This window comes from Capsicum annuum, chromosome 3 (assembly GCF_002878395.1).
Source record: "Capsicum annuum cultivar UCD-10X-F1 chromosome 3, UCD10Xv1.1, whole genome shotgun sequence".
Classification (NCBI taxonomy): Eukaryota; Viridiplantae; Streptophyta; class Magnoliopsida; order Solanales; family Solanaceae; genus Capsicum; species Capsicum annuum.
The window spans coordinates 28,585,148-28,611,165 of NC_061113.1; the positions used below are offsets into that span (position 1 = coordinate 28,585,148).

Consider the following 26,018-nt stretch of genomic DNA (forward strand, 5'->3'; position numbering starts at 1 on the left):
TATATATATTGTAGTATATATTGTTTAACGTATTTAAAATGTATATAAGAAGGTATATATAGTGTATATTGAAAAAAAAAATTCTTTTTCATTTTTGACCAAATTTTTAACCGGGTTTAGGTGGGTTTGACCAGGTTGGGTTAAATGGGTAGGGTTAGGGTTATTTTTAAAAAAATTACTGTTGAGCCCGGACTAGTCCGACCCACCTTACCCCCAATTCGGACTCGGCTCGGCCCGGCCCGGCCCACAACCTGGCTAACTTTAACGGGCTGATTCTGGGTTGGCTCGACCCTGCCACCTGATATAGCCTTAGTTTAGACGACTACTCTTAGCCCCGTTTTAAGATCAAAGTTGTGAAATTTACTAAAACCTGCATAAGATCGTATTACTGGAAGGGATGCATTTATTAGATAGAAAATCAACGTGGACTTTGCCCATTGCATGGATGATTTATGATAACTCAACGGATTGTATGATCATTTTGTTAATGGCTCATCAATCAAAATTTTCTACCTTATTAATTTCTAAAAATTACATAAATACACAACTTATGTTTTCAATATTACAAAAAATCCCAATTCCCTAAACATATTACAAAAATCCCACATATACATTGAATGCTATGTATATGTCAGCTATGTTATGTATATTAATAGAGAGAGAGAGTAAAGTAATTTAAAAAGTGGGAGAGAGTGTAATTACTTTTAAAAGATTGGTATTAAGGTTATTTATACTAATTTCTAAGAATTTGATGGTAGGATAGTGGACCATCATTATGTGTCATCGAGAATTAGAATTCGATTCTGGAGTGAAAACATGAGAAACGCCTTCCACATTTAAGAAAAGCAACAAGAAAACAAATTACTCAATCCTAAAGCTGGGAGGTAGTGATAATAAATAATAATATCGGGCTTTATGAGTCTGTTAATTTCAAATTAGTATAATCTAAATCGTTAATTCCTTGACGGAGATCTATTGGAGGATAAGTTTAATTCCAGCAATCATAGTAATTCCAACTCATGAGCATATATTTAAGTTGTTGCCGTTAAAAACCTTGTAGCAGAACTTCGAGATGGATCGATGGCTCATTCTAGGTGTGCATCAATTGTAAGAAATTAGAGTGTTTAAAATAAGTTTATGCTATGACTACATTAGTAAGGAATAACATTAATTACATTAGCCTTTGGGATTGGAGTAATAATTAAAGAGGAAATCGGGACATTCATATGTCCAAAATGATTTTTTTTCAAGCCGCCTCCGTTTTAGGAATAGGTTCCTCTTTGGGTAAACAATATTAAATATAGAAATAATAATAATATTGTAAGGAGGAAAAAAAAAAAAAAGGAAAAGGTGTGAGGTCACCATCATCTATGGATTCTAGTCCAACAGGTTAGGAAAGGAAGGATTAGATCACGTTTGAGGAAAGATACTTTTAGTTGGGCCTAAGAAGTGTGGGCCTAATTAACGCTATTGGGATCCACTTTAACACAGACAACCTTCAATTTGACATGAGAAAGAGCAAATCTCCACGTGGCAATATACTGTTCCCCGCGTTTTAAGGCGGCTCAATTATAATTTTCACGCACTTCACTCGCTTTCCTTTGCGATTTCAACTCAAAAAATATTTCATACCATCGACCGTCTCAATAAAATTAACGATCTATAATAAAATTTTAATATAAATCTTTAAATATATACACATAATAAAAATATTATTAATAATTTAAAATTATTTTTAATTCTTATGTACTACTTCTTTTTAATCATAGTATTATTATAAGACATTAAACATTTAACTTCACATAGTAACATTATTATTTATAAAGTAAGCACTAATTTTAATTAATAAGAAATTAATCATTTATTTAAAATAAATTACCTTGAATATTATTGTTCAAACTTTATTTATTAATATGAAGGTTTAATAAAAGTTTTAATAAAAAGTACATTTTTCTTATTTAAAAAAAATTAAATTTTGTATCTTTTATATTTTATAATCTTTAATGTTGTTTTAATTGAAATTAAAATCATTAAATTCATATTAAATTTTTTGGGCCTCAAAATTTTGAAGCCGTAAAGCAAACGTTTTACTAGCATTACCCTTGAGCCATCCCTCCACACTACGCTTAATTAAAAAGGAAAAAAAGAGCAAAATCTTACAAACACCTGGTGTTGTATGCCAAATTAATGTAATTTTTCATGATTAGGTGATTTAATGAATTAAAATATATACTAATTAATTATAATTAAATAAAACAAACCCTAAATGCAAACACGTGACACAAATGCATGTCTTGCCTTGATATAAACACCAGTACAAATATATTTCTTTGCCAAAAAAACTACTACGTCTACAATAATCTTTTAGTCGCACGTTAACATCAAGATTTAAGCATGACAATCATTAAAATGTCTAACACATGTAGTTCATGACTTCTATTTAATTAATAAAATAATATGTCAATAAGCTTTTGATAATTGTTTGTTAGTAGTATCTTGTCAATCAAATGTATATAGAACTTAAAATTCTATGAAGATTTCCATTGAAACGTTTTGAAACTTAAGTTGGTGTTTGGTTAGTTTTCTCGCAATAGCGTCCTACCATTCCAATTTTTAACCCACAAAAAATTTTTCTTTTCCCCAGAATACAAAAAAGAAGAAAGAATTTGACTTATTGGCGAGAGATTTTGGTAACCTTAATTAGAGGGATTAGAAAAACATCCCATCATAAAATCCAAAGTTAAACAGTGCAGTGTTTGATTGGATTTCGAAAAATGATCTCCTAATTATGAAATGCGAAAATTATCTTAAATAAATTTATTAGATTGTTCGTTACAATTTATAGCAATACTTTTCAATAATCACTAGACTAAAAAAAAATCACGGCAAGTTATAGCAATTGTTAAGAATAATATTTTTTTTAAATGTTAGAAAATTGTTTTTTTCATTTTTAATATTCATTTTATATAGTATTTAGTACTTTCATTAAATCTTTTGATAATTGTGATAAATTTGATTCGTGGTATCAATAATTATCTCTTTTTTTTTTTGTTAACTAAGTAACAAAATAGTTCACAATTCAAGGACTTAAATATGATAAATATATTTTTTTACAATGATACTTGACTTTTATTAACTTTAATAATTAATTTAGTAATTCTATAGTTATACGATTTTCAGTTTTAGTTTACCGAAAAGACTCCTTCTTTATCATTAACTTTTTTTCCCTCTTCTTTTGATATTTCATGCGTATGAAGTTAGTACTTTTCAATTTCATCGACTGTCACTTTTACCGATATTAGTGTTTTTGTTTCTTTTTCATTGAGACATGTTCGAAAAATAAATCGTCATTCTACTCCGAATAGGAAAAGTCCTAGATTAATACAAGAAAATAGTCTGATTATTCTTTTTAAATCCTCTTTTGATTTGGGGTGCCCCATCTCCATTATCCAAGAACAAGGTACTTGAAGGTGAATTGATTTTACATAATCAAAGCGAAATTTTACCGGTTAAAATTAATTTTTTTTAAATTTCATCATCATTAAAGCAGCGACAATTGAACATGCAAAGAATGCTTTTGTCTAAAAAGGTTGTTGTTCCCAAGGTAAGAAGATTGATAAGAGAAAAAAAGTTGTTATTGAACAAGATTCGAATTCTAATTTTAAAGAAGAAATTCCCGCTTAAAAAAGAAAGAAATCAAAAATGAAAAATCAACAAAATAATAGAGTTTCAAGGTCCAAGTCTAATGTTAGTGTCAGCGTTGATAAAGTTAATTTTTGACTTAATATTTTTCTGTAGTATAATGGTATAAACTTGATATTGAGCTATTTTTTTTTTTTTTGTTTTTATAGTGACATGGATGTTAATTAGATTTCAGAGTACTTTATTTTTAGTTTAAATCTTAATATTATTTTAGTTGTCTTCTATATGCCAAAAATTCTACCAAAAATATAGGATTAAGTTGCTTATTAACTGTAAAAGCCTGTATTATAATGGTATAAACGTTATATTGAACTATTTTTTTTTGTTTTTATAGTGACATGCATGTTAATTAGATTTCAGAATATATATATATCCAAATGTTAATATTAATTTTGTTGTCTGCTATATGTCAAAAATTTTAGAAAAAATATTGGTTTAATTTGCTTATGAACTGTAGAGTTCTGTATTATAATGATATAAAATTAAGATTTGAACCAAATTTTTTGTTTATAATGACATGCATGTTAATTAGATTTCATAATTTTTTTTCGAATTTAATTCTTAATATTTTTTTGTTGCCTGCTATATGTCAAAAAAATATAGGTTTAGTATCCTTATCAAATGTAAAGTTTATTAACATAGCACTGTTATTCTATCTTTATTTTCAGGAAAAAAAACAATAGTCACTGATCTTCATACATTAAGGTTTATGTGTTTGATGCTATCAAACATATATGGAACAAAGAACATTTCAAAATTTTCTATTTGAACACTTTTTAAATATGCAGTATTTGAAAATGCAACCGCAGCTTCTTCGTAATTTATTACATGCAGAAACCGACGATGATAGAGGTGATTTATTCATATTTAATATCAATGATAAGGAACTGCATTTTGGCACGCGAGAGAATTTTGTGTAGTAACTGATTTGAAACACTGTAAGAAGTCTGATTTCATTTTTGATCCGAAAGTGAATAAATTATTAGATAGATATTATTCGTATCTGGATAAAGTCGGGAGGTCTGATTTTTATGATAATTTTGTTAAGAAGAAGATTGTTTTTTGAGATGAAGATTTGCACAAAAGTGAAATATTGTGCTTCATAATTATGTTTAGCTGTGTGTTAATTCTTGTTTTGAGCAATCCGATTATGAGAAATACATATGTGTTTGTACTTATTTTAATTTATGTTTAATCAACATATAAATGTGATAATGTATTATTTGTAGAAAAATCAAAGTACAACGTGATGAAGTCGATTACATACACAACTATTGATGTATTCTTTATTAAATGACTTCGTTCAATTGAGCAACAGTAGTTGAGTTTGTACAAAGACATGAGATGTATCAATCCTAAACACCATTTTAGCCAGTAAATTAGAGGTTATAAAATACCTGTCAATGTAACTTGATATTCTATTGATAATATCATCATTCCTGTGAATGTTAGTGATTCATTTCATAGGCAGACATTTTGCAACCCCTAATGTACTGGCTAATATGGTGTTCAGAATTGATACTCCTTATGACTTTGTTCAAATTCAATCACTATTGCTCAATTGAACGAAGCAATTTAATGAAGAATACATCAGCAGTTGTGTATATAATCGACTTCATCGCACTGTACTTTAATTTTTTTTTCATAAATAATACATTATCACATCTACATGTTGATTAAACATACATTAAATTAGAATAAGTAAAAACACTTATGCATTTCTCAGAATCTGATTACTCAAAACAAGAATTAACACATAGTTAAACATAATTATGAAGTATCGTATTTCAATTTTGTACAAATCTTCGTCTCAAAAAACAATCTTCTTCTTAACAAAATCATCATAAAAATCAGACCTCTTGACTTTATCCAGACCTGAATAATATCTATTCAATAATTTATTTTTTACTTTTGAACCGAAAACGAAATCAAACTTCTTACAATATTTCAAACCAGTTACTACAAAAAATTCTCTCTTGCCAAAATGCAGTTCCTTATCATTGATACTAAACATGAATAAATTATCACTGTCATTATCGATTTTTGCATGTAATAAACTACGAAGAAGCTGTGATTACACTTTCAAATACTGCATATTTAAAAAGTGTCTAAATGAAAAATTTTAAAATACTCTTTGTTCCATCTCTGTTTGATTTCATCAAACATATTAACCTTAATGTATGAACGATCAGTGACTATACTGTTTTTTCTCCTGAAAATAATGATAGAATAACAATGCTATGTTAATAAACTCTACATTTGATAAAGACATTAATTATTTTTTTTAAAAAAAAAAAATTGACATATAGCAGACAACAGAAAAATATTAAGAATTAAATTCGAAAAATTATGAAATATAATTAACATGCATATCATTATAAACAAAAAATTTGATTCAAATCTCAATTTTATACCATTATAATACAAAACTCTATAGTTAATAAGAAAATTAAACCTATATTTTTTTTTGTAGAATATTTGACATATAGCATACAACAAAAATAATATTATGATTTGAATCAAAAGATTTTTTGTTTTAAAAAGTATTCTGAAATCTAATTAACATGCATATCACTATAAAAGCAAACAAACAAAAAAGAACTGATTCAATATAAAGTTTATATCATTATAATACAGATCTCTACAGTTAGTAAGCAACTTAACCTTATATTTTTGATAGAATTTTTGGCATATAGAAGATAACAAAAATAATATTAAGATTTGAACTAAAAATAAAAATAAAATATTCTAAAATTTAATTAACATGCATGTCATTATAAAAAAAAATTTCAATATCAAGTTCATAACATTATAATACAGAAAAATATTAAGTCAAAAAATAAATTATACTAACCTTACTTTTCTTGTTTTCTTCGTGTGAACATTCTTATCAGCAACTTTGCCAACACTGGCATTAGACTTGGGCCTTATAACTCGAGTATTTTGTTGATTTTTTATTTTTGATTTCTTCTTCAAAATCAGAATCCGAATCTTGTTCAATAACAACTTTTTTGCTCTTATTAATCTTCTTACCTTGTGAAACAACAACTTTTTTGGACACGAACATTCTTTGCATGTTCAATTGCGGCGGCTGCTTCAATGATGATGAACTTTTTGAAAAATCAATTTTAACCGACAAAATTTCACTTTGATTATGCAAAATCGATTCACCTTCAAGTACCTTCTTGTTCGTAGATAATGGAGATAGGATAAAACACCCCAAATCAAAAGAGGGTCTAGAAAGAATAATTGAACTATTTTCTTGTATTACTCTAGGACTTTTCCTATTTGAAATAGAATCAAGTTTAATTTTTTCGAACATATCTCAATGAAAAAACAAAACAAAACAAGAACACTAATATCGACAAAGGTAACAGTCGATTGGATTAAGTATTGAAAATTGAAAAATACCAACTTCATATGCATGAAATATCAAAAGAAGAGAAAAATAAAATAAAAAATTAATGATAAAGAAGAAGAGTCTTCTTGGTAACTTAAAACTGAAAACCGTATGACCATAAAACTACTAAATTGATTATTAAAGTTAATAAAAATCAAATATCAAGTATCATTGTAAGATGGACAGCGTATATCTTACCCTCCCCAGACCCCACGCTGTGGGAATACATTGGATTTTTTTGTTGTTGTTGTAATTATTTATATCAAGAATCAAACTTGTCATAATTATCAAAAGATTTAATGAAAGTGATAAGTACTAAAGGCTATAAATAAGGCTATAAAATAAATATTAAAAATGAGAAAATCGATTTTCTAACATTTTAAAAAAAAAATAGACAAAATGGTTCTATAGACCCCTGTACTATGTCGGTTTTGTAAGTCGGACACTTCTACTTACATGTTTGTCATCTAGACCCCTGAACCCACTAAAAAATAATATTTTAAAACCTTTGACCGTTGACCAGGCCTATGTGGCATTAAAAGCGCTGACCAGGACGAGGCACATGTAGTCACGCACCTAGGGTGCGAGTGAGATCAATTTTATATTAATATTTAAATAATATTTATTTATTTATTTTAATATTTAATATTTTTTATATATAAAAATAACATGAAAGATGATGTGGCAGCTGATGTGGGGCGAGTGTGTTACACTCACCAAAAAAGTGTTTAAAATGTTGCTTTTTAATAGATTCAACAGTCCAGATGACAAACATATAAATAGGAATATCCACATTACAAAACAGACATAATACAAGAGTCCACTGAATCATTTTACCAAAAATATATTATTCTTAAAAGTTGCTATAACTTACAATAATAATTATTGAAAAATGTTGCTATAAGTTTATTTAGGTAATTTACCCTCATGAAATTCCCACCAACTCGGGCCCTGAAAAGGATGCATTCTTTTATGAGTCCGGAACCAAAATGACGTGAAAAAAGACGAGATTGATCAAAATAAGAGACAAAATCAAAGTTTACATTTACTAAAAATTACACAAATACAACTTATGTTTCCAATATTACAAAAAATTCCAACTCCCTAAACATATTACAAAAATCCCAACATGTCCCTAAACATATTACAAAAATCCCAACATATACACAGAATGCTATGTATATGTCGGCTATGTTATGTATATTAATAGAGAGTAAAGTAATTAAAAAAGTGAGAGAGAATGTAATTACTCCAAAAGGGTTGGTATTGATGTTATTTATACTTACATTTATGCTAAAAATAATATAAACGCACACCTTTAACTTATCATATTTACACAAATTTTCACCCTTATAAAATAATTACGAAAATTCTAACTAATTATATATCTTCGTTGGATGTATCACGGACCTACTTTATGTATCTTGACAGACCCAAAATCAGAAAAAAAAATATATCGAAAGCTAATTATATATCTTTTACAAGAAAAAAATATATCTTCGTTGAATGTAATATGCATCTCGACAGACCCAAAATCGAAAAAAATGTATCGAGAGCTAATCATGTCTCTTCATCGAATGTATCGAGAGCTACTTATGTATCCCAACAGAATCAAAATTGGAATTTCAATAATTATGCAAAATATCAAGACATTCTATAATTAAGCTTCAAACTATCGAAATTTATTTTGTTTGCCCCACATTTGCCTAATGGAGTTGTTTGGTAGAATTAATTTTAGAATAAACTTATCCCATAGAACAAAATACATGGGATAACTCATTCCAAAATTGGTTATTTAAAATTATAGTGTTATTGTTATCCCTTGTTGAGGATGAGATAACTAATCCCGAGAAATAGTTTTCCGACTAAATGCCCCCAGTGAGTTATATGACTTCCATTAACAGATCAAGCCTTAACAGCTGCCATATCTGCACTAAATTAGTGCGCTGTAGGTATATAATGTAAACTTTGTTTTTGTCCCTTATTTTGGTCAATTTTGTCTTTTTACACGTCATTTAAGTTTCTGACTAGTCTTTTATTGAGCCATGGAAAAGATTCTGATCGGGAGCACTTCTTCCCCTTTAATGAGCCTTACGGATTATCCCTAGAGTAACATGATAGTGTTAATATTTTTTGTTCATGGGACAATGAGCAACTGCAAATATCTGATAAGACGCGATAAAATGCTTCTTGGACAAAACCAGATAGATGAAGCTTAGTAGTATGTCAAAGTATGGGAAAGTGCAAAGTTGACACTTAAACAGTGAAGATAGATGCAGAAAAAGTTCTAGCAATTCCACTGCACTTACGGTTCTTGACAATGTAGTATAATCTAACGCAAGGAAGAAAGGTCTGAGCAGGCTAAATGGAGTTGTTGGATGGATAGAATCAAGCAATTTGTACTCAACATGATTCCTTTTTTCTTCGTGACTGAGAAATACACTGTTTTATCTTCAAAACTCAAGCATAATGGGTGGTCTCTCTACCCTCTCTGCTTAAATGCCAAACTTGGTTCAACAACCGGGTTCAAACTTGTGAAACTACACTTACTACAGTCATATTTTCTACTACCTATGACATTGAACTAAAAACCTTGAGATCTCGTCAATGATCATCTTACAAGGAGAATGGCAGTAATGTCCCTGCAAAAGAAAGTTTAGTTGGGCAAAGAGAGGAGCAAACATTTGGGGCACAACTTATCTCTGTGACTCTATAAAAGATATTTACAGAGTGAGATCACTTAAAAACTAAATATACAATGTAGGAGCTTGTCAATAGGATGTACCTGCAAGGTGTATTGAAGTAATATCCCTGTATGAGTTCTAACACTTTATATGCTAGTGATTCATTTGGGCAAAAGATCGAGCATCTTTTGGGCTACTATTTTACTCTCTCGGGCTTTTATTCACTGATCAGATAATTTTTTTTAACATGATCGGATCACATAAGGCCGATTATCAGCAATGTTCACACTGCACATTAGTCGGTGATAAGAGGGCCGGTACCCTAATGGAGCAGAGCATAGTACACTCTTTGTGCATATATTTTACGGTGTCAATAAATAAAACTTGAACTATATTTAGTGGCACAGTTGGTCCAACTAATCTTTCAATCATTTATGACAACAACCACGTTTAAGCAAAGCTGCATCTGCTTGCTTTTCTAAGGTGGTTGTGGCGACACTAGAGAGAGAGAGAGAGAGAGAGAGAGAGAGAGATTGATAGATGGATACACTATCCACTAATTATGGCCTAAATGTAACAAAAACAGGAAAAACTGAAACGCTATAACCTTGGAGAAAGCAGAATCTCCAACAAAATTCCAAGAGGAGAAACTCAAAAGACAAAACTCACAGTTTCTGAAGAGACAAGATGCCAACACAGCAGTCCATGTGCTCTAAGCTTCCTCATAACATGCTCAAGCAGACTTCTTAAGTATCTCTTCAGAAGGAATCTCGAGCGTTGCCCCAGCATGTTCTTTCTCAGGCTTCACCACTGCAGCAAACAACTCTCCAATTATTTTAAAAGAGGCAGCAGAAGTAGATCCATGCATGCGAACTTAACAGAGCATCAGAAAACTAGTATAAGCTGATAACCATTATAATTAAGAAAATTTGTGATGTCAAACATAAATCAAGTAAAAAATCAAGAAATAATGAATAACTACTTTCTAAGAAACTGTTACTTGTCAATTATAGATTACCAATCGGGCAATAAAAGAGCTGCTTCTCGGATACATGTTGACGACACACTCCTGACGTTCAAGTATTTACTAGTGGAGATTTCTCTATGAAAATACCTTTTGATGTTGTTATGCATGACAGATCTTAAAAAAAAATTAGCATACTCTAAACATCAAATGTCTTGGAGTCGAATAACCGGTGCCCAAGCTCTGTTAAAGATTTGAATGCATCAGAAAGTGCCAACACACTAATCTTTAAAGTATTTGTGCAAAGTCTATGCGTAGGCACTGGTCCAGCCTATGCTTAATATTTAGGCGCTAACGAATCCTCGGTGCTGTTAGAGAGTGATACAGAAACTATGGACTAAGGATGGTTAAGTCAAAAATAGCTTAATTACATTAGAACCAAAAGTGTTGTGGGAGTTTGTTAAGAAGTTAGTTGGCATTTCTCGTCTTTTTAAGTTAAATTCCAATTTTATTTTTCATTTCCCAATTTCGGCACACTACACGTGATTTGGGCTCAGCTGGGAGTATAAAGCTAAGAGCTATCATACTTTATGAGATTATGATAGAAGTCGATACAATATGTCTCTCTCCCTTCTTCTGATTCTCTCTTCTACCTTCTTCCCTATTCTCCGTTCATATTCTCGATACCAATTTCTGGTACCAATTAATATTATAGTATCGAGCGGATTATGACAATGACTAAAAATAAAGCTGCTGATGCTGGCTCGAACCAAACTCCAAACTTACTGAGTTGTTGGAGGATTTGGCTGCTCTGCAAGCTGAGATTTCAAAATGCAGGAACAAATGGAACAAAGGGAAGCCAATAGTCTTCAGCTTATGGGGGAGCTAAGGAGTGCTATTAAGGACACCAATTGCAAAGTCAACATAGAGGATCAATATTGACTAAAAGCAGGACCGCAACCATTATACAATCTGGTCTCAAATCACAAGGTATTATGGGACCTACCCTATTATTCCGCTTTGCTCGAATTTTGAAATTGAATTTTCCTCCATTCAATAACAATGACTTTAGAACTTGACTATATATGGTGGAATTTTTACCATTGATGATGAAACTCCTGTAGCTCAAAGAATAAATATGGTGGCTATATATTTTGATGATCCAACTATTTCATGGCATCAAGTCATTTATGAAGAGTAGGGGCTCCCTTAACTATATCTGGCTAGGCGCTATATTTGGTGGCACTGAATGGAAGGTTTGGAGAAAATTTTGCATACCTCATGAATCATGATTGAGTTGAAAGGATGGGACTGTGAAGGAGTTCCAAAATCCTTTTGATAGGTTGTTGACACAAGTGTCTCTCACTAAGTATAGGGCTGCTGGTTGCATCAGGGAGTCTGCTAGGGAGGTGTTGGGTGTTTCGAGGGGTTGGTCTGGCCGGTTTCAGGGGGATTGGTGGTGGAATGAAGATGTTAAGAAGAAGGTGGAGTCGAAGAAGGCGGCTTACGGTAAGTTGGTTGAGAGCAAGGATGAAGAAGAGAAGCGGGTGAGTAGGGAGGAGTACAAGTTAGCTAAAAAGGAGGCTAAGCTAGCAGTTACGGCTGCTAAGACAGCAGCTTTTGAGAGTTTGTATAAGGGGTTAGAGGAGAAAGGCGGGGAGAAGAGGTTGTTTAGGCTGGCCAAGGTTAGGGAGAAGAAGGGTCATGATCTGGACCAGGTGAAGTGCACTAAGGGGGAGGATGGCAGAGTTTTGGCGGAAGACGCCCTCATTAAGAAAAGATGGCAGTCGTATTTCCATAGGCTCTTGAATAGGCTCTTGAATGATGAAGGGGACAGAGGTGTTGTGTTAGGGGAGTTGGAGCTTTCGGGGAGTGTCGCGACTTTGGCTTTTGTCGGCGTTTTAAGGTAGAGGAGGTTAGTGAGGCTATTCGCAAGATGTGAAGGGGTAGGGCGATGGGGCCCGATGAGATTCCGGTGGATTTTTGGAAGTTCTCTGGCGGGGCAGGGTTAAGGTGGCTGACCAACTTGTTTAACAATATTTTCAAGTTGGCAAAGATACCTGAGGCGTGGAGATGAAGCACGATGATTCCCTTATATTAGAGTTGCAACAACTACCGGGGTATTAAGTTGTTGAGTAACACGATGAAGATTTGGGAAAGGGGGGTGGAGCGGAGGTTGAGGAAGATTGTGTCTATTTCGGAGAATCAATTTGGTTTTATGCCTGGTCGCTCCACGACTAAGGCAATTCTCCTTGTACGGAGACTGGTAGAGCAGTATAGAGAGAGGAAGAGGGATCTTCACATGGTGTTTATTGACTTGAAAAAGGCGTATTACAAGGTTCCTAGGGAGGTTCTTTGGAGATGCTTGGAGGCCAGAGAGGTCCCAGTGACGTACATCAGAGCGATTAAGGACATGTATGAGGGGGCGAAGACTCGGGTAAGGACTGTGGGAGGAGATTCTGAACATTTCCCGGTCTTAACAGGGTTGCACCAGGGATCAACTCTTAGTCTGTTTTTATTCGCTTTGGTGATGGATGTGTTGAGGCGGAATTTACAAGGTGAGGTGCCTTGGTGTATGCTTTTCACGGATGATATAGTTTTGATTGATAAGTCGCGACAAGGGGTTAATGATAAGCTGGAGGTTTGGAGACAAATCCTGGAGTCTAAAGGTTTCCGGTTGAGCAGGAGCAAGACGGAGTACTTGGAATGCAAGTTTAGTGACTCAAGGCACAAGGAGGAGGTGATAGTGAAGTTGGAGTCTCAGGTCGTTTGCAAGAGGGATAGTTTTAAGTATTTCGGGTCTATGATTCAGGAGAATGGAGAGATAGATGAGGATGTCTCTTACCGTATTGGGGTTGGTTGGATGAAATGGTGGCTCGCTTCAGGTATTTTATGCGATAAGAAGGTGCCCCACAAGCTAAAAGGCAAATTCTATAGAATTGCAATCCGACCTTCTATGTTGTATGGAGCGTAGTGTTGGCCGGTTAAGAATTTTCATATCTAGAAGTTGAAAGTGGCGGAAATGAGAATGTTGCGTTGGATGTGTGGTTTCACAAGGGCTGACAGGGTTGGGAATGATATTATTCGGGAGAAAGTGGGAGTGGTATCTGTGGAGGAAAAAATGCGAGAAGTGAGGTTAAGATAGTTTGGTCATGTGATGAGGAGAGGTATGGATGCCCCAATTCGTAGGTGTAAGAGGTTGGCCTTGGAAGGTTTCAAGCGGGGTAGGGGTAGACCGAAGAAATGCTGGAGAGAAGTGATTAAGCGTGACATGGAACAGTTACAGCTGACTAAGGACAAGACCCTGGATAGGGGTATGAGTAGACTGAAGAAATGCTGAAGAGAAGTGATTAAGCGTGACATGGAATAGTTACAGCTGACTAAGGAAATGACCCTGGATAGGAAGGTATGGAGGAAGAACATTAGGATAAAGGGCTAAGGGTGTGGATGAGTCGTAGCCAATAATTAGGTGGACTTTGGTGTTCTTTGTTTGGCAATGTACAATCTTCTGTGGATGTCGTACCTATGTTATTTTATCATGTTCCTTGCTTTTGATGTTTTTGTATACTGTCTTTAATCATAAGCCGAGGGTCTATCGAAAACAGCCTTTCTACCTCTTTAGAGGTAGTGGTATGGACTGCGTACACTCTACCCTCCCCAGACCCTACTTTGTGGGAATATACTGAGTTTGTTATTGTTGTTGTTGTTAGTTATTTTCTGGAAGGATTGAGACCTAAGACAGCTTACACTGCTACCATACAAAATCCTCAAATCCTATTGCCTACAGGCTAGCTACATGGCAAGAGGCAGCTTTAGCAGCATAAGTTAAATCCCAGAAGGCTCCACAAACTCACTCAAAAGAAATGCTCTGAAGAGCTATATCCTAAGCTTTCCTCTATCATACATTCCACTATTCAAAACCTAGTTTACCATCCCTTAAATCTACCTGTACTCCCAGAAATATGAGGACTACCTCACCAGCTGAAATTCAGAAAAGAGCCAAAGGACTGTGTTAGTACTGCAATAAGAAGCATACCCTTGTTCACAAATGTATACTCCCTAAGCAAATGTTTGTGTTGGATATGACGGTTTCTGAGGAGATTGGGGCAGAATTAGAAGATGATACACAGCGGAGGAGGGTGCTTTCTGCAGAAGGACATACACCTGTGATCTCTATAAAAAGGCAGCCCGGTGCACTAAAGCTCCCGCTATGTGTGGGGTCATTGATAGTGGAAGTATTCACAATTTGATTGATTGTGAAACTGCTAAGAAATTGGGTTGCGCCATTTTACACCTATTAGGATCAGTATGTTAGCAACCTGATGAGAGATGCAATCAACAAGCCAAATATGGAGGAAGTACAGATGTTAATGCTTCAAATATCCCCTCTAAACTCAGATGAGAAGCCAAACTGCCAGTTGAATATCCTACAAATGACAAATCATGCAACTCATCATGCACCTTTTTCACAACTTATCACTAAATACCAACACCTTTTCTCGGAACCTACTTCTCTGGCTCCTTCTAGAGGTGCATTTGACCACACAATTCCCCTTAATCCACAATCCAGACCAGCAACATAAGGTCCTAAAGATATCCTGCCATGAAGGGCTTCATTGAGAAATTGGTAAAGAAAATGCCAAAACAAGGAGTGAGTCAGTGAAAGTGTTCTGTTCATTTGCCTCACCTCTGGTGCTAGTTGGGGAAAAGGATAGAACTTGGAGATTGGGTGTGGATTATAGGGAGCTTAATCAGTGCTAGTTGAGTAAAAGGATAGAAATTGGAGACTGGGTGTGGATTATAGGGAGCTTAATCAGTGCACCATTAGGGATAAATTCCTATATCTACTACCACTGACAACCTATTTGATTGTTGGGTGGAGCAGCAGTCTTTTCCAAAAGTGATGTCTGGTTAACATTAGAATGGAGGCTGCAGACATACCAAAAACAATTTTTAAGACACATGGGCCATTATGAATACTTACTGATGCTTTTTGTCGCCCTTCGACATTCCAGGGCCTCATGAACCACTTGTTCTAGGATTATGAAAGGAAGTTTGTTATGGTGTCCTTTTATGGCATCCTTATTCACAACAGTACTAGGGAAGGGCATTTCATGCACCTGCAACAGGTTTTTAACACTATGCTGGAACATCAACTGTATGCTACAAGGACAAGTCAATGTTTGGGTATAAGTAGTAGTTTGGTTTTTTCATCTCTAAAGATGGTGTAGCCACAGATGCAAGGAAAATCCAAGTTGTACAACAGTGGCCTAAACCAACAAATATAAGGCAATTAAAGGATCTCCTTGAACTGGTGGGATATTACAGAAAGTTCATAAAAGATTGTGGCCTCATTAGCAGGCCTTTGACTGAACTCTTGAAGAAGGATAACTTTTCATGGGTTGGTGCAGCTGATGAAACTTTCCTCAATCCCAAGCAGGACCTCACCTCTGCTCTTGCGTTGATACCTCCTGATTTCACAGGTTATTTTGTGGTGGAGACAAATGCCAGTGAAACTGTTATTGTGGTAGTACTCATGTAGAAGGGCCACTCTCTTGCTTACATCAATACAGGACTAGCTTCTAAACATGCTGCTCTATCAGTTTATGAGAAAGAATTACTTGTTTGGTGCTTGTAATTACCAAATGCTCCCATCACCTCTTGGATATCACTTCATAGTAAAAAATGATCAAGAGGCATTGAAGTTCCTATTAACACCGAAATTACACACTGATTCTCAGATCAAGTGGTTGGCTAAATTGTTGACATACAATAGAAAAGGGGGAAAGAAAATGCAGTCCTTGATTTTTCATCAAGTGTACAAGGTGTCTCTTGCCCCGCTGACTTCATCAATACAGACAGATCTACGGAAAGATTTTTATCTCTTTTAATAAGGAAATAAATTAGATCTATGAAAAGATTTTTCTTGAAGTGAAATAATATTAACAAAAGCGTCAAGAAGATGAACAAGTTATAAAAGAAAAGAAGATATTAGCCCAAGAACATAGATCAAAAGATCTATCATACGAATAAGGAAATGATAAATTCCAAAAAAGAGTTGAAGTTATATACAGAGGTAAGATTAACCCAACTAAAAAGATTAACCAAACATGTGACCTTGAGCGTAGCTGATAGTTGAAATGCCATAAGTACATCTTTGATTCCTTCCTATCCAAATGTGCAATAAAATACTAGCAGGAACCACAGTCCAGATCTTCTTAATGCACTTCTCAACTTTCAAGGAACTCTAGCTCACAAAGGCCTCCCTGACACTGCATAGCATGGATCGTTCCAGTCCAAAAAGTGTTAAAAACATGTTCCAAATGTCTGCAGCAACTGAACAGTGAAGGAACTTTTGGTTGCTAGTTTCTGAACAAAGACGCAGGTGACATGGTTAACTAGTTGAAAATTTTTGCTGATGAGATTGTCCCGAATTAGACAAGCATCATTTAAACTGAACCAACTAAGCAGATCTATGGAAGCAAATTGAACAGAGTTGGGACCATGACTTTGTACTGTGGCATTTATTACCAAGGTGCAGTCTAAAACTCAAAAGCACTAGGATCAATGGCCAACTAAGGAGAAAGAAAATGAGGTGATTGGTAACAATGTTGCATTGAGGAACAAGTTTATTTCCTTTTGGCATGAGTTGACACACCTTCTCGAGGACATTCTGCTATTGATGGCACCTATGTTGCATGGACTCTTCGGTTTTGCCGCCAAACCCGTCTCGATGCGACGCTGACGCGGGTGCGGGTGCTTATTGCGTCTCAGATTCGGTCAAACGTATCCGGATACTTTGACCAAAATCAAGAACACGTTTGAGGGGAAAAATTGAGATTCGGTTTCTAACGCGCTACTTTTTCCAAAATAATGTAACTCCTAATAGTACTCCTAATTGAAAAAGTAAAACTAATTGCAAAAGTAACTAAAAAAGGTAAATTAACGTAACAGCTAAACCTAGAATATCTTTAGAACTCCATTTTTATATTATTTTAAATTATTTTTAGCCGAATCCCCCGCACCCACATCCATACTCGGATTAGCACCCCTGAATCTTAAAATTTAAATATTAACGAATCCGACTCTCAAATCCGCACCCGTCTCAGATACCCGCACCCGAGTCCAAGCAGCTTAGGATGGCACCACTAGACACTAGGAAGTTGATCACCTACTTCTACTGGAAGGGCATTAGAAAGACATTGTGGAGTATATCTTGGTTTGATGGGTAAAAGTTTTTATTCAGAAGGTACCATGATGGTACAAGACCAAGTAAAAGACAAAGCTACAACATCTCCACATACATACTACATATTCCCCCCTAAAAGATCCAGAAAATCCAAATATTGGTCCATCCTATCCAGAGTATTGCTATAACACACACAAAAAAAAAAAAACAGGTTTTTGATACATCTATTTTTTACGCTAGCAATCTGTGGTCTTTAACCCTCAAAGCATCTCTTGTTCCTTTCCCGACAAAGAATCCAAAATATGCAAATGGGAATAGTCCTCCATATTTGTTTCACACATCTCTTTACTCTTTGAGCTTGCCAGACTTCCAACAGACTACTGATCTTCTGTGGTATAACCAGAGACACACCTATCGTGTTCATGAACAATTCTCAGCATTGTCTTGAGAAACTACAATGAAGAAACAAATGCTCAACTGTTTCCAGCTCCCTGTGACAAAGAAAACATCTGCTGCACATGGAAATCTTCTCCTTTGCAGATTATTTTGGGTTAAACAAGCATCCTGGCTGCTAACCAACCAAAGTAGGCTGCTTTTAAGGGTGCCTTAGTTCTCCAGATCATTTTCCATGGCCAGTTAGGTATCCCTTGATTATTCTGTAGTAACAACGTTTTATAACAACTTTTGATTGAATATAATTTATCCCTACTATTGACCCAAACTAACGTATATCCATAATTATGATATGTCCCAAATGTCAATATGGCAATACAGCCTCCCCGGGGACAACTTCAACCTTAACCACTTACTTCCTTGTCCTAGATTGATAATTAAAATAATTTTTTTTTTTATGAAGTTGATATTAATATAGATTTTATTGGATGATAGCGCACATCTCACCAAGCATGAACATTTTATAGCCCTCTTACTCTTTTTCTGCTCAGTCTCTAGCTCCCTTTTCTTGGACGAGATATTTAAACTCCATGGACCACCAGTGATAGAGATCCAATCTTTGTTAGCTTTTTCTCGCAGGAATTCTTGTCTTTACATGTTGTACACTTGCAAACCTCCTTGGCGTATCATCAACAGACTGATGATTGAATTGAGGTACTTAACATATGCCTCAAAACTTATCTCAAATGTTTTTGCATTTGAATCTCCCCATGACTGGTCTAGCTTCCTTCCTTTGAACTTGTTCTTTACAATTGTGCAGTTTAAAAGGTTGACAAAATCTAAGCCATCATACTGACCTAGGAAAAAGCTGTCCTGAGCTCTAATATATAACATACCCACACAAAACATTGCATAAGGCCATTTGACTAGGTTCTCGTAGATAATCTAATCTTGTTAAGATTGCCATCAAGAAATGCATCTGCATCAATAAAATGTTTTCCTTAGCCTCTTTCAAAATCCTCTTTTATCTAAATAGAATTGTATGCCTTTCCATCCAATGGTATGACCTAATGGTCGATAAAGTGGATTGAGAACCATGAGGCGCGCAAGCTAGCCCGGACAACACCACGGTTATTAAAAAAAAACATGAGGTCTCATGTTCAAATCCCACCAGGCAATTTATTCTCATATGGCCTAGCCTTGGTGGATAGAGTAACCAAATACTTATTGTTGGTGGGAGGGGACAGATATCCATCGAAATTAGTGGATAGGCACAAAAGCTAAGCCCTTTATGAAGAAAAAAAAAACACTTTGGAGCAATAAAACAAACACCTGGTGTGCACCAATTGAGTATAAATTCAATAATTATGAGATTTAGATAATGGGTTCTTTTTCTTTTTTTACCGAAAGCACCGGAGGGTGTAGCTTTGGCTTGGACGATCATGGTGGAGATGAACTCAGAGGCATCATTTGCATCGTCCAATAGCCTTTGAATGTCAGCTTCAGAGGTGACGTGGCGATTCTCCTCGAATTTCTTTCTGACTTCGGCGGCAGATTTTTGGAGCATGAAAGTATCTCCGGCGAAGGCTTTGTGAGTAGCTTTCAGCACTGATCTGTAGGCTTTAAGTGCTTCTACTGCTCTCCCCCCGCTCGCCATTTTGTGCTTTCTCTTCTCCCCCTTTGTCCCAAATCACCTCTAATATTATGCTGAACTATAATTTCTCGAAAATTGATCCAAAGCTGGTTTGACCATTCAAATGGGCTCTAGATCATGCTCAATTAATTGAAGATTCTATTCCTAAATATAAAAAATATATTATAAAACAATATAATAAGAAAGAAGAATAGAGAGAATAGATTTACAACGAAGCCTGGAATTTATCCCTAATTTCAACACTAAAAGATAAATACATCAAATAGATTTTGATAGACATTCACTGTAATTGATTCGTATTAATGTATAACAATACGCATATAAGATGTATCATTAAAAACCTTACAAGAAAAATCTAGTGGGACAAAAATTCGTAAGGAAAAAAGAGTATAATGCGTATTAACTCCTCCTAATAAGAACATCCTTGAATCTTTACATTTCGATCTTGTGCACCATCTTCTTGAAAATTGTAGTTGGAAAAGACTTGGTGAATAAATCAGCCACATTGTCACTTGAACGAATCTGTTGTACGTTAATATCACCATTCTTTTTGGAGCTCATGTGTATAGAAAGCTTTGGCGAAATGTGTTTCGTTCTATCTTCTTTTATGAATCCACCTTTCAGTTGTGCTATGCATGTTGCATTATCTTTATATAAAATTATGGGTAGTTTGTCACATTTCAAGCCACATTTTTCTCGAATGAGCTGTATTATGGACCTCAACCACACACACTCTCGGCTTGCTTCATGAATAGCTATAATCTCACCGTGATTCGATGAAATGGCTACGATAGATTATTTTGTTGATTTCCAAGATATGACAGTACCCCTACATATGAATACATAGTTTATTTGAGATCGAGCTTTATGCGGGTTAGATAAGTACCCAGCATCAGCATAACCAACAAGATCGGAACTGCAATCTTTAGAATAAAATAAGCCCATATCGATAGTCTCCTTTAGATACCGTAATATGTGTTTGATCTCATTTCAATGTCTTCTAGTAGGAGCAGAACTATACCTTGCTAACAAATTTACTGAAAAGGCAATATCAGGCCTTGTAGTATTTGCAAGATACATTAGTGCACCAATTACACTAAGATATGGTATTTCAGGACCAAGGAGTTCCTCATTCTTTTCTTGAGGTTGGAATGGATCCTTATTCACATCAAGTGATCGAACAACCATCGGAGTACTTAATGGATGTGCTCCATTCATATATAATCCTTTCAACACCTTTTCTGTGTAGGCAGATTGATGGACAAAGATACCGTTTGTCAAATGCTCAATTTGCAAACCAAGGCATAACTTTGTCTTTCCGAGATCTTTCATCTCAAATTCTTTCTTTAGGTAATCAATTGCCTTTTGAAGCTCTATTGGCGTTCCAATAAGGTTTATGTCATCGACATAGACAACAAGTATAACAAACTCCGATGTTGTTTTCTTTATGAAAACACATGGGCAAATTTCATCATTCGTATAACCTTCTTTACATAAATATTCAGTAAGATGGTTATACCACATGCGTTCAGATTGCTTTAAACCATACAATGATCTTTGCAATTTAATGGAATACATTTCTCGAGGCTTTGAACTATATGCTTTCGGCATTTTAAATCCTTCAAAAATTTTCATGTATATCTCATTATCAAGTGATCCATATAGATAGGTTGTTACCACATCCATCAAATGCATTTCAAGTCTCTCATGGATAGTGAACTAATAAGATAACGCAATGTTATTGCGTCCATAACTGGTGAATATGTCTCATCATAATCGACACCAGGCCGTTGTGAAAATCCTTGTGCAACAAGGCGTGCTTTATACCTTTGTATTTTATTTTTCTCTTTTTTTTTTGCACAAAGACCCATTTATAGCCAACAGGCTTAACACCATTAGGTGTTTGAGTTATAGGTCCAAAAACTTCACGTTTCGCAAGTGAATTCAATTCAGGTTGAATTGTTTCTTGCTATTTTGACCAGTCATTTCTTTGTCGATATTCTATGACAGATCGAGGTTCAAGATCCTCTCTATCTTGCATGATTTTCGTTACAATATTGTATGCAAAGACATGATCCACTACTATTTCAGATCGATTCAAATTAGTTTCAACATTACTTGAATTTATGGATAGTTCCTCATTTTCTTGAGTCTCAGACTCGTTGATTCCTTCAGGAATATCAACATTGCTCAAATCTTGAGCTTTCATATGAGGATCTTTCGTAGTGTCATCTTGACCATTTATTTTTTTTCTTGGATTTCGATCCTTAGAACCTAATGGTCTGCCACACTTCAAGCATGCTTTAGATTTATTAGCTATGATACCAGTGGATGGTCCTTTAGAGACATCAATTCGAATTGGGACATTCTCTGCAAGAATATTTGATTTAGTGATCCTTTTCAAATCTGTAAATGCGTCCGGCATTTGATTTACAATTCTCTGCAGATGAATAATATTTTGTACTTCTTGCTCACAAATAGAAGCACGTGGATCAAGATGAGATAGTGATGGATTTTTTCCACAAAATTCTCTTTTAATGTCACTATCTTCTCCTCCTAATTTTGGAAAAACTATCTTATCAAATCAATAATCTGCAAATCGAGCAGTGAATATATCTCCCGTTAATGGTTCAAGATAGCAAATAATGGAGGGTGATTCTATCCCAACATAAATTCCCAACCTTCTTTGGGGGCCCATCTTGGTGCGGTTTGGTGGTGCTATAGGCACATAAACACCGCACCCAAAAATTCTCAAATAAGATATATCAGGCTCTTGACCCAAAACCAATTGCAACGAAGAAAATTTATGATAATTTGTCGGTCTAAGCCGAACAAGTGTTGCAGCATGCAAAATTTCATGTCCCCAAACAGAAGTGGGCGACTTAGTTTTCATAAGCAATGGTTTTGCTATCAATTGCAGACGTTTAATTAATGACTCAGCAAGGCCATTTTGAGTGTGAACATGGGGTACAGAATGTTCCACTCTTATCCCAATCGATAAGCAATAGTCATTAAATGCTTGGGATGAAAATTCTGCAACATTATTAAGGAGAATAGACTTAATTTGATTATTGGGAAACTGTACCCGTAATCGTATTATTTGTGCTAATAATTTTGCAAATGTCAAGTTGCGAGATGATAATAGGCACACATGAGACCATCTAGATGAAGTATTTATTAGGACCATATAGTATCTAAATAACTCACTAGGTGGGTGGATGGGTCCACAAATATCCCCATGTATGCGTTCCTAGAACGCAAGGGACTCAATCCCAATTTTTGTTGGTGACGGCCTCACAATCAGCTTGCCTTGATAACAAGCATTACATGAAAATTCACCATTCGAAAGAACCTTCAAGTTCTTTAATAAATGCTCATTTGAATTTTCTATGATTCATCTCATCATTATTGATCCTAGATGTCCCAGACGATCATGCCAAAGTACGAAAGTATTGGAATCAGTAAACGTCTAATTTACTGTAAAATGTACCTCAATTGTACAAATCTTTGTCCAATATAGGCCAAAAGATAAAGCAGGAAACTTTTCAATAACACATGTCTGTCCAGAGACATTCTTGGTGATACCAAGATATTCAAGATTCATCTCATCAATTGTCTTGATATGATAACCATTTTCACGGATATCTTTAAAACTCATCAAGTTTCTCCGAGACTTAGGAGAAAATATGACATTATTTATGATGAGTTTAGTTCCCTTGGGCAAGATTATAATGGCTTTTCCGAAGCCTTCAATCAAATTAGCACTACTAGAAATTGCAGTGACATTAATCTTGCCCATGTTTAGATGAGAGAAATATTTCTCGTCTTTGAATATCGTATATGTAGTGGCAGAATCAATCAAAAATATATCTTCACAATTTGACACTTACTTTGAAAATTATCCATATCTTCAAATAAAATGGCATACACTAAATAATATATATATATATATATTAAATTTTTGTACAAAGTGAAAGCTTATACTATAAAAAATTGTTAATCCGACATTACTAAGCAATTAAAAAAAATATGTCCAAAAACTATTGAAACAATATAATATTTGATAAGGAATCTAATACGTAATATATTATTTATAATTAATAGTACGGAATAGTATCATGCAATACATACAATAATAATATAATATTATTATATTATATTTTGTCCAGTATGTTAATATGCAAATATAATATTATTATATTATATTTTCTGAACACATATGGATAAGTAATGACTATATGTGAATATTATATTTAAAATATTAACATGCAAAACTAATATTAATATTAACATGCAAAACTAAAAATATTAACATGCAAAATATTAATATGCAATAATGAACACAACAGAAGTTCGTGCAAGTTGCACGTATCGTCGTCGTCTTTTTTCCTTTTTTTTATTTAATAATGATGAAATTGAAATTCCATTCACTTCAATAATAAATTACAATAATATAATTGAACTAATCAATACGAATTAAAAACCAATACTCATGCAAATAACTACTTTTACATGATTTTTATTCTCTAACTCTTATCAACAATAAAAAAAATTTAAAAGCATTCATTCTTTCATGTTTACGGAACCATCACCAATTAAGTGATCAATCTTTCCTTCAGAGTGGTCATAAAAATCTGCTACATCCAAGCATGTGATGCCAACATTATTTTCAGAGAAAGTTAGCCTCAGGATTTCTCTCTTTCTTCTTTAGTGATGCTTGATAAAGATCAACCAAGTGCTTGAGAGCACGACAATCACGTGAATAGTGTCCTTTTCCACCACATCGTAAACAAGTAATTATTTCACGTTTCTCATCTTTTTTCTTTTTGTTAGTTGAATGATTAACACCCGAAACAAGGTTTCTTTCTTGATCATCACGACCACGTCCACGACCAGGGTCGTGACCTTTTCCACGCCTAGCATGGTGAGCGTACACATCATTCACTTTAGGGAATGGTACAGATCCAGTTGGTCGGTTCTCATGATTTTTCATCAACAAATCATTATTTTGTTCAGCCACGAGAAGATGAGAACCCAGTTCAGTATACTTCTTGAAACTTTTTTCTCGATATTATTGCTGTAAGAGCACATTCAAGGCATGAAAAGTGGAGAGTGTCTTTTCCATCATATCGTCATCATTGATCGTCTCTCCACATAGTTTCAATTGAGAAAAAATTCTGAACATGACAGAATTGTATTCATAAACAGACTTGTAGTCTTGAAATATTAGATGCATTCACTCATATCATGCTTTCGGGAGGATGACCATCTTTAAGTGGTCAAACGTTTCTTTTAGGCTATTCCACAATACGAGTGGATCCTTAGTAGTAAGGTACTCAATTTTCAGAACTTTGTCAAGATGATGACGCAAAAAAATCATAGCCTTAGCATGATTTTAACTAGATGCTGTATTTTCATTCTTTATGGTGTCTCCAAGACCCATAGCATCTAGGTGGATTTCAGCATCCAACACCTATGAAATATAGTTCTTGCCCAAACTTTGAAGGGCAACAAACTCACACTTTGTAAGATTGTTAGCCATAAAAAAAGAAGAAGAATAAGAAGAAAATAATAATACCTTAGCCTTAACCTTCAAATTTGAGACGGTAGAGTCTCGTGCTGATAACGTGTTATAAAACAATAAAGAACAAGAAAGAAGAGTAGAGAGAATAGAAAGAATAAAAAGAGTAACTCTTATTTCTTCTCTTAAGGAATGATTTACAATGAAGGAAGCCGTTATATTTATAGGGGAATTTGCCCCTAGTTTCATACTAAAAGACAAATACATCAAATCCTGATAGACATCAAATAAATCTTGATAGACATTCACTATAATTGATATATATCATAACAAAATAAAAAATTTAAATGAATTTCAAAACTCAAAATATATTTGAATGATTAAAAAAAGGTAGGCTTAAGTCATCGTCAGGCCCTCAAACTTGTCCCGGAAATTTACTTACACCCCTCAACTAAGGCTTGTATCTATTAGGCTCCTCAAGTGCTAAAATTGGTACCTATGAGGCACAAAA

At 34.3% G+C, this 26,018-nt stretch overlaps 1 protein-coding gene across 3 annotated transcripts; it reads right to left on the reverse strand.

The window, feature by feature from the left end:
- Positions 1–7,867: 7,867 nt before the first annotated feature.
- LOC107864031 (mitochondrial zinc maintenance protein 1, mitochondrial) lies at positions 7,868–20,185 on the reverse strand. 3 transcript variants are annotated; one of them, XR_001672551.2, is made up of 3 exons: positions 19,737–20,184; positions 10,456–10,596; positions 7,868–8,053 (listed from the first exon to the last, which is right to left on the reverse strand). XR_001672551.2 is itself a non-coding variant. In XM_016710282.2 (2 exons), exons 1-2 carry the CDS (start codon positions 19,987–19,989, stop codon positions 10,520–10,522), a joined length of 330 nt encoding a protein of 109 aa, XP_016565768.1. In that variant the 5' UTR covers positions 19,990–20,185; the 3' UTR covers positions 10,115–10,519. The 3 variants fall into 3 exon arrangements, 1 of the variants encoding a protein (XP_016565768.1); XR_001672552.2 differs by lacking the exon at positions 7,868–8,053 and adding an exon at positions 9,373–9,744 and having other exon boundaries at positions 19,737–20,182; XM_016710282.2 differs by lacking the exon at positions 7,868–8,053 and having other exon boundaries at positions 10,115–10,596; positions 19,737–20,185.
- Positions 20,186–26,018: the final 5,833 nt, after the last annotated feature.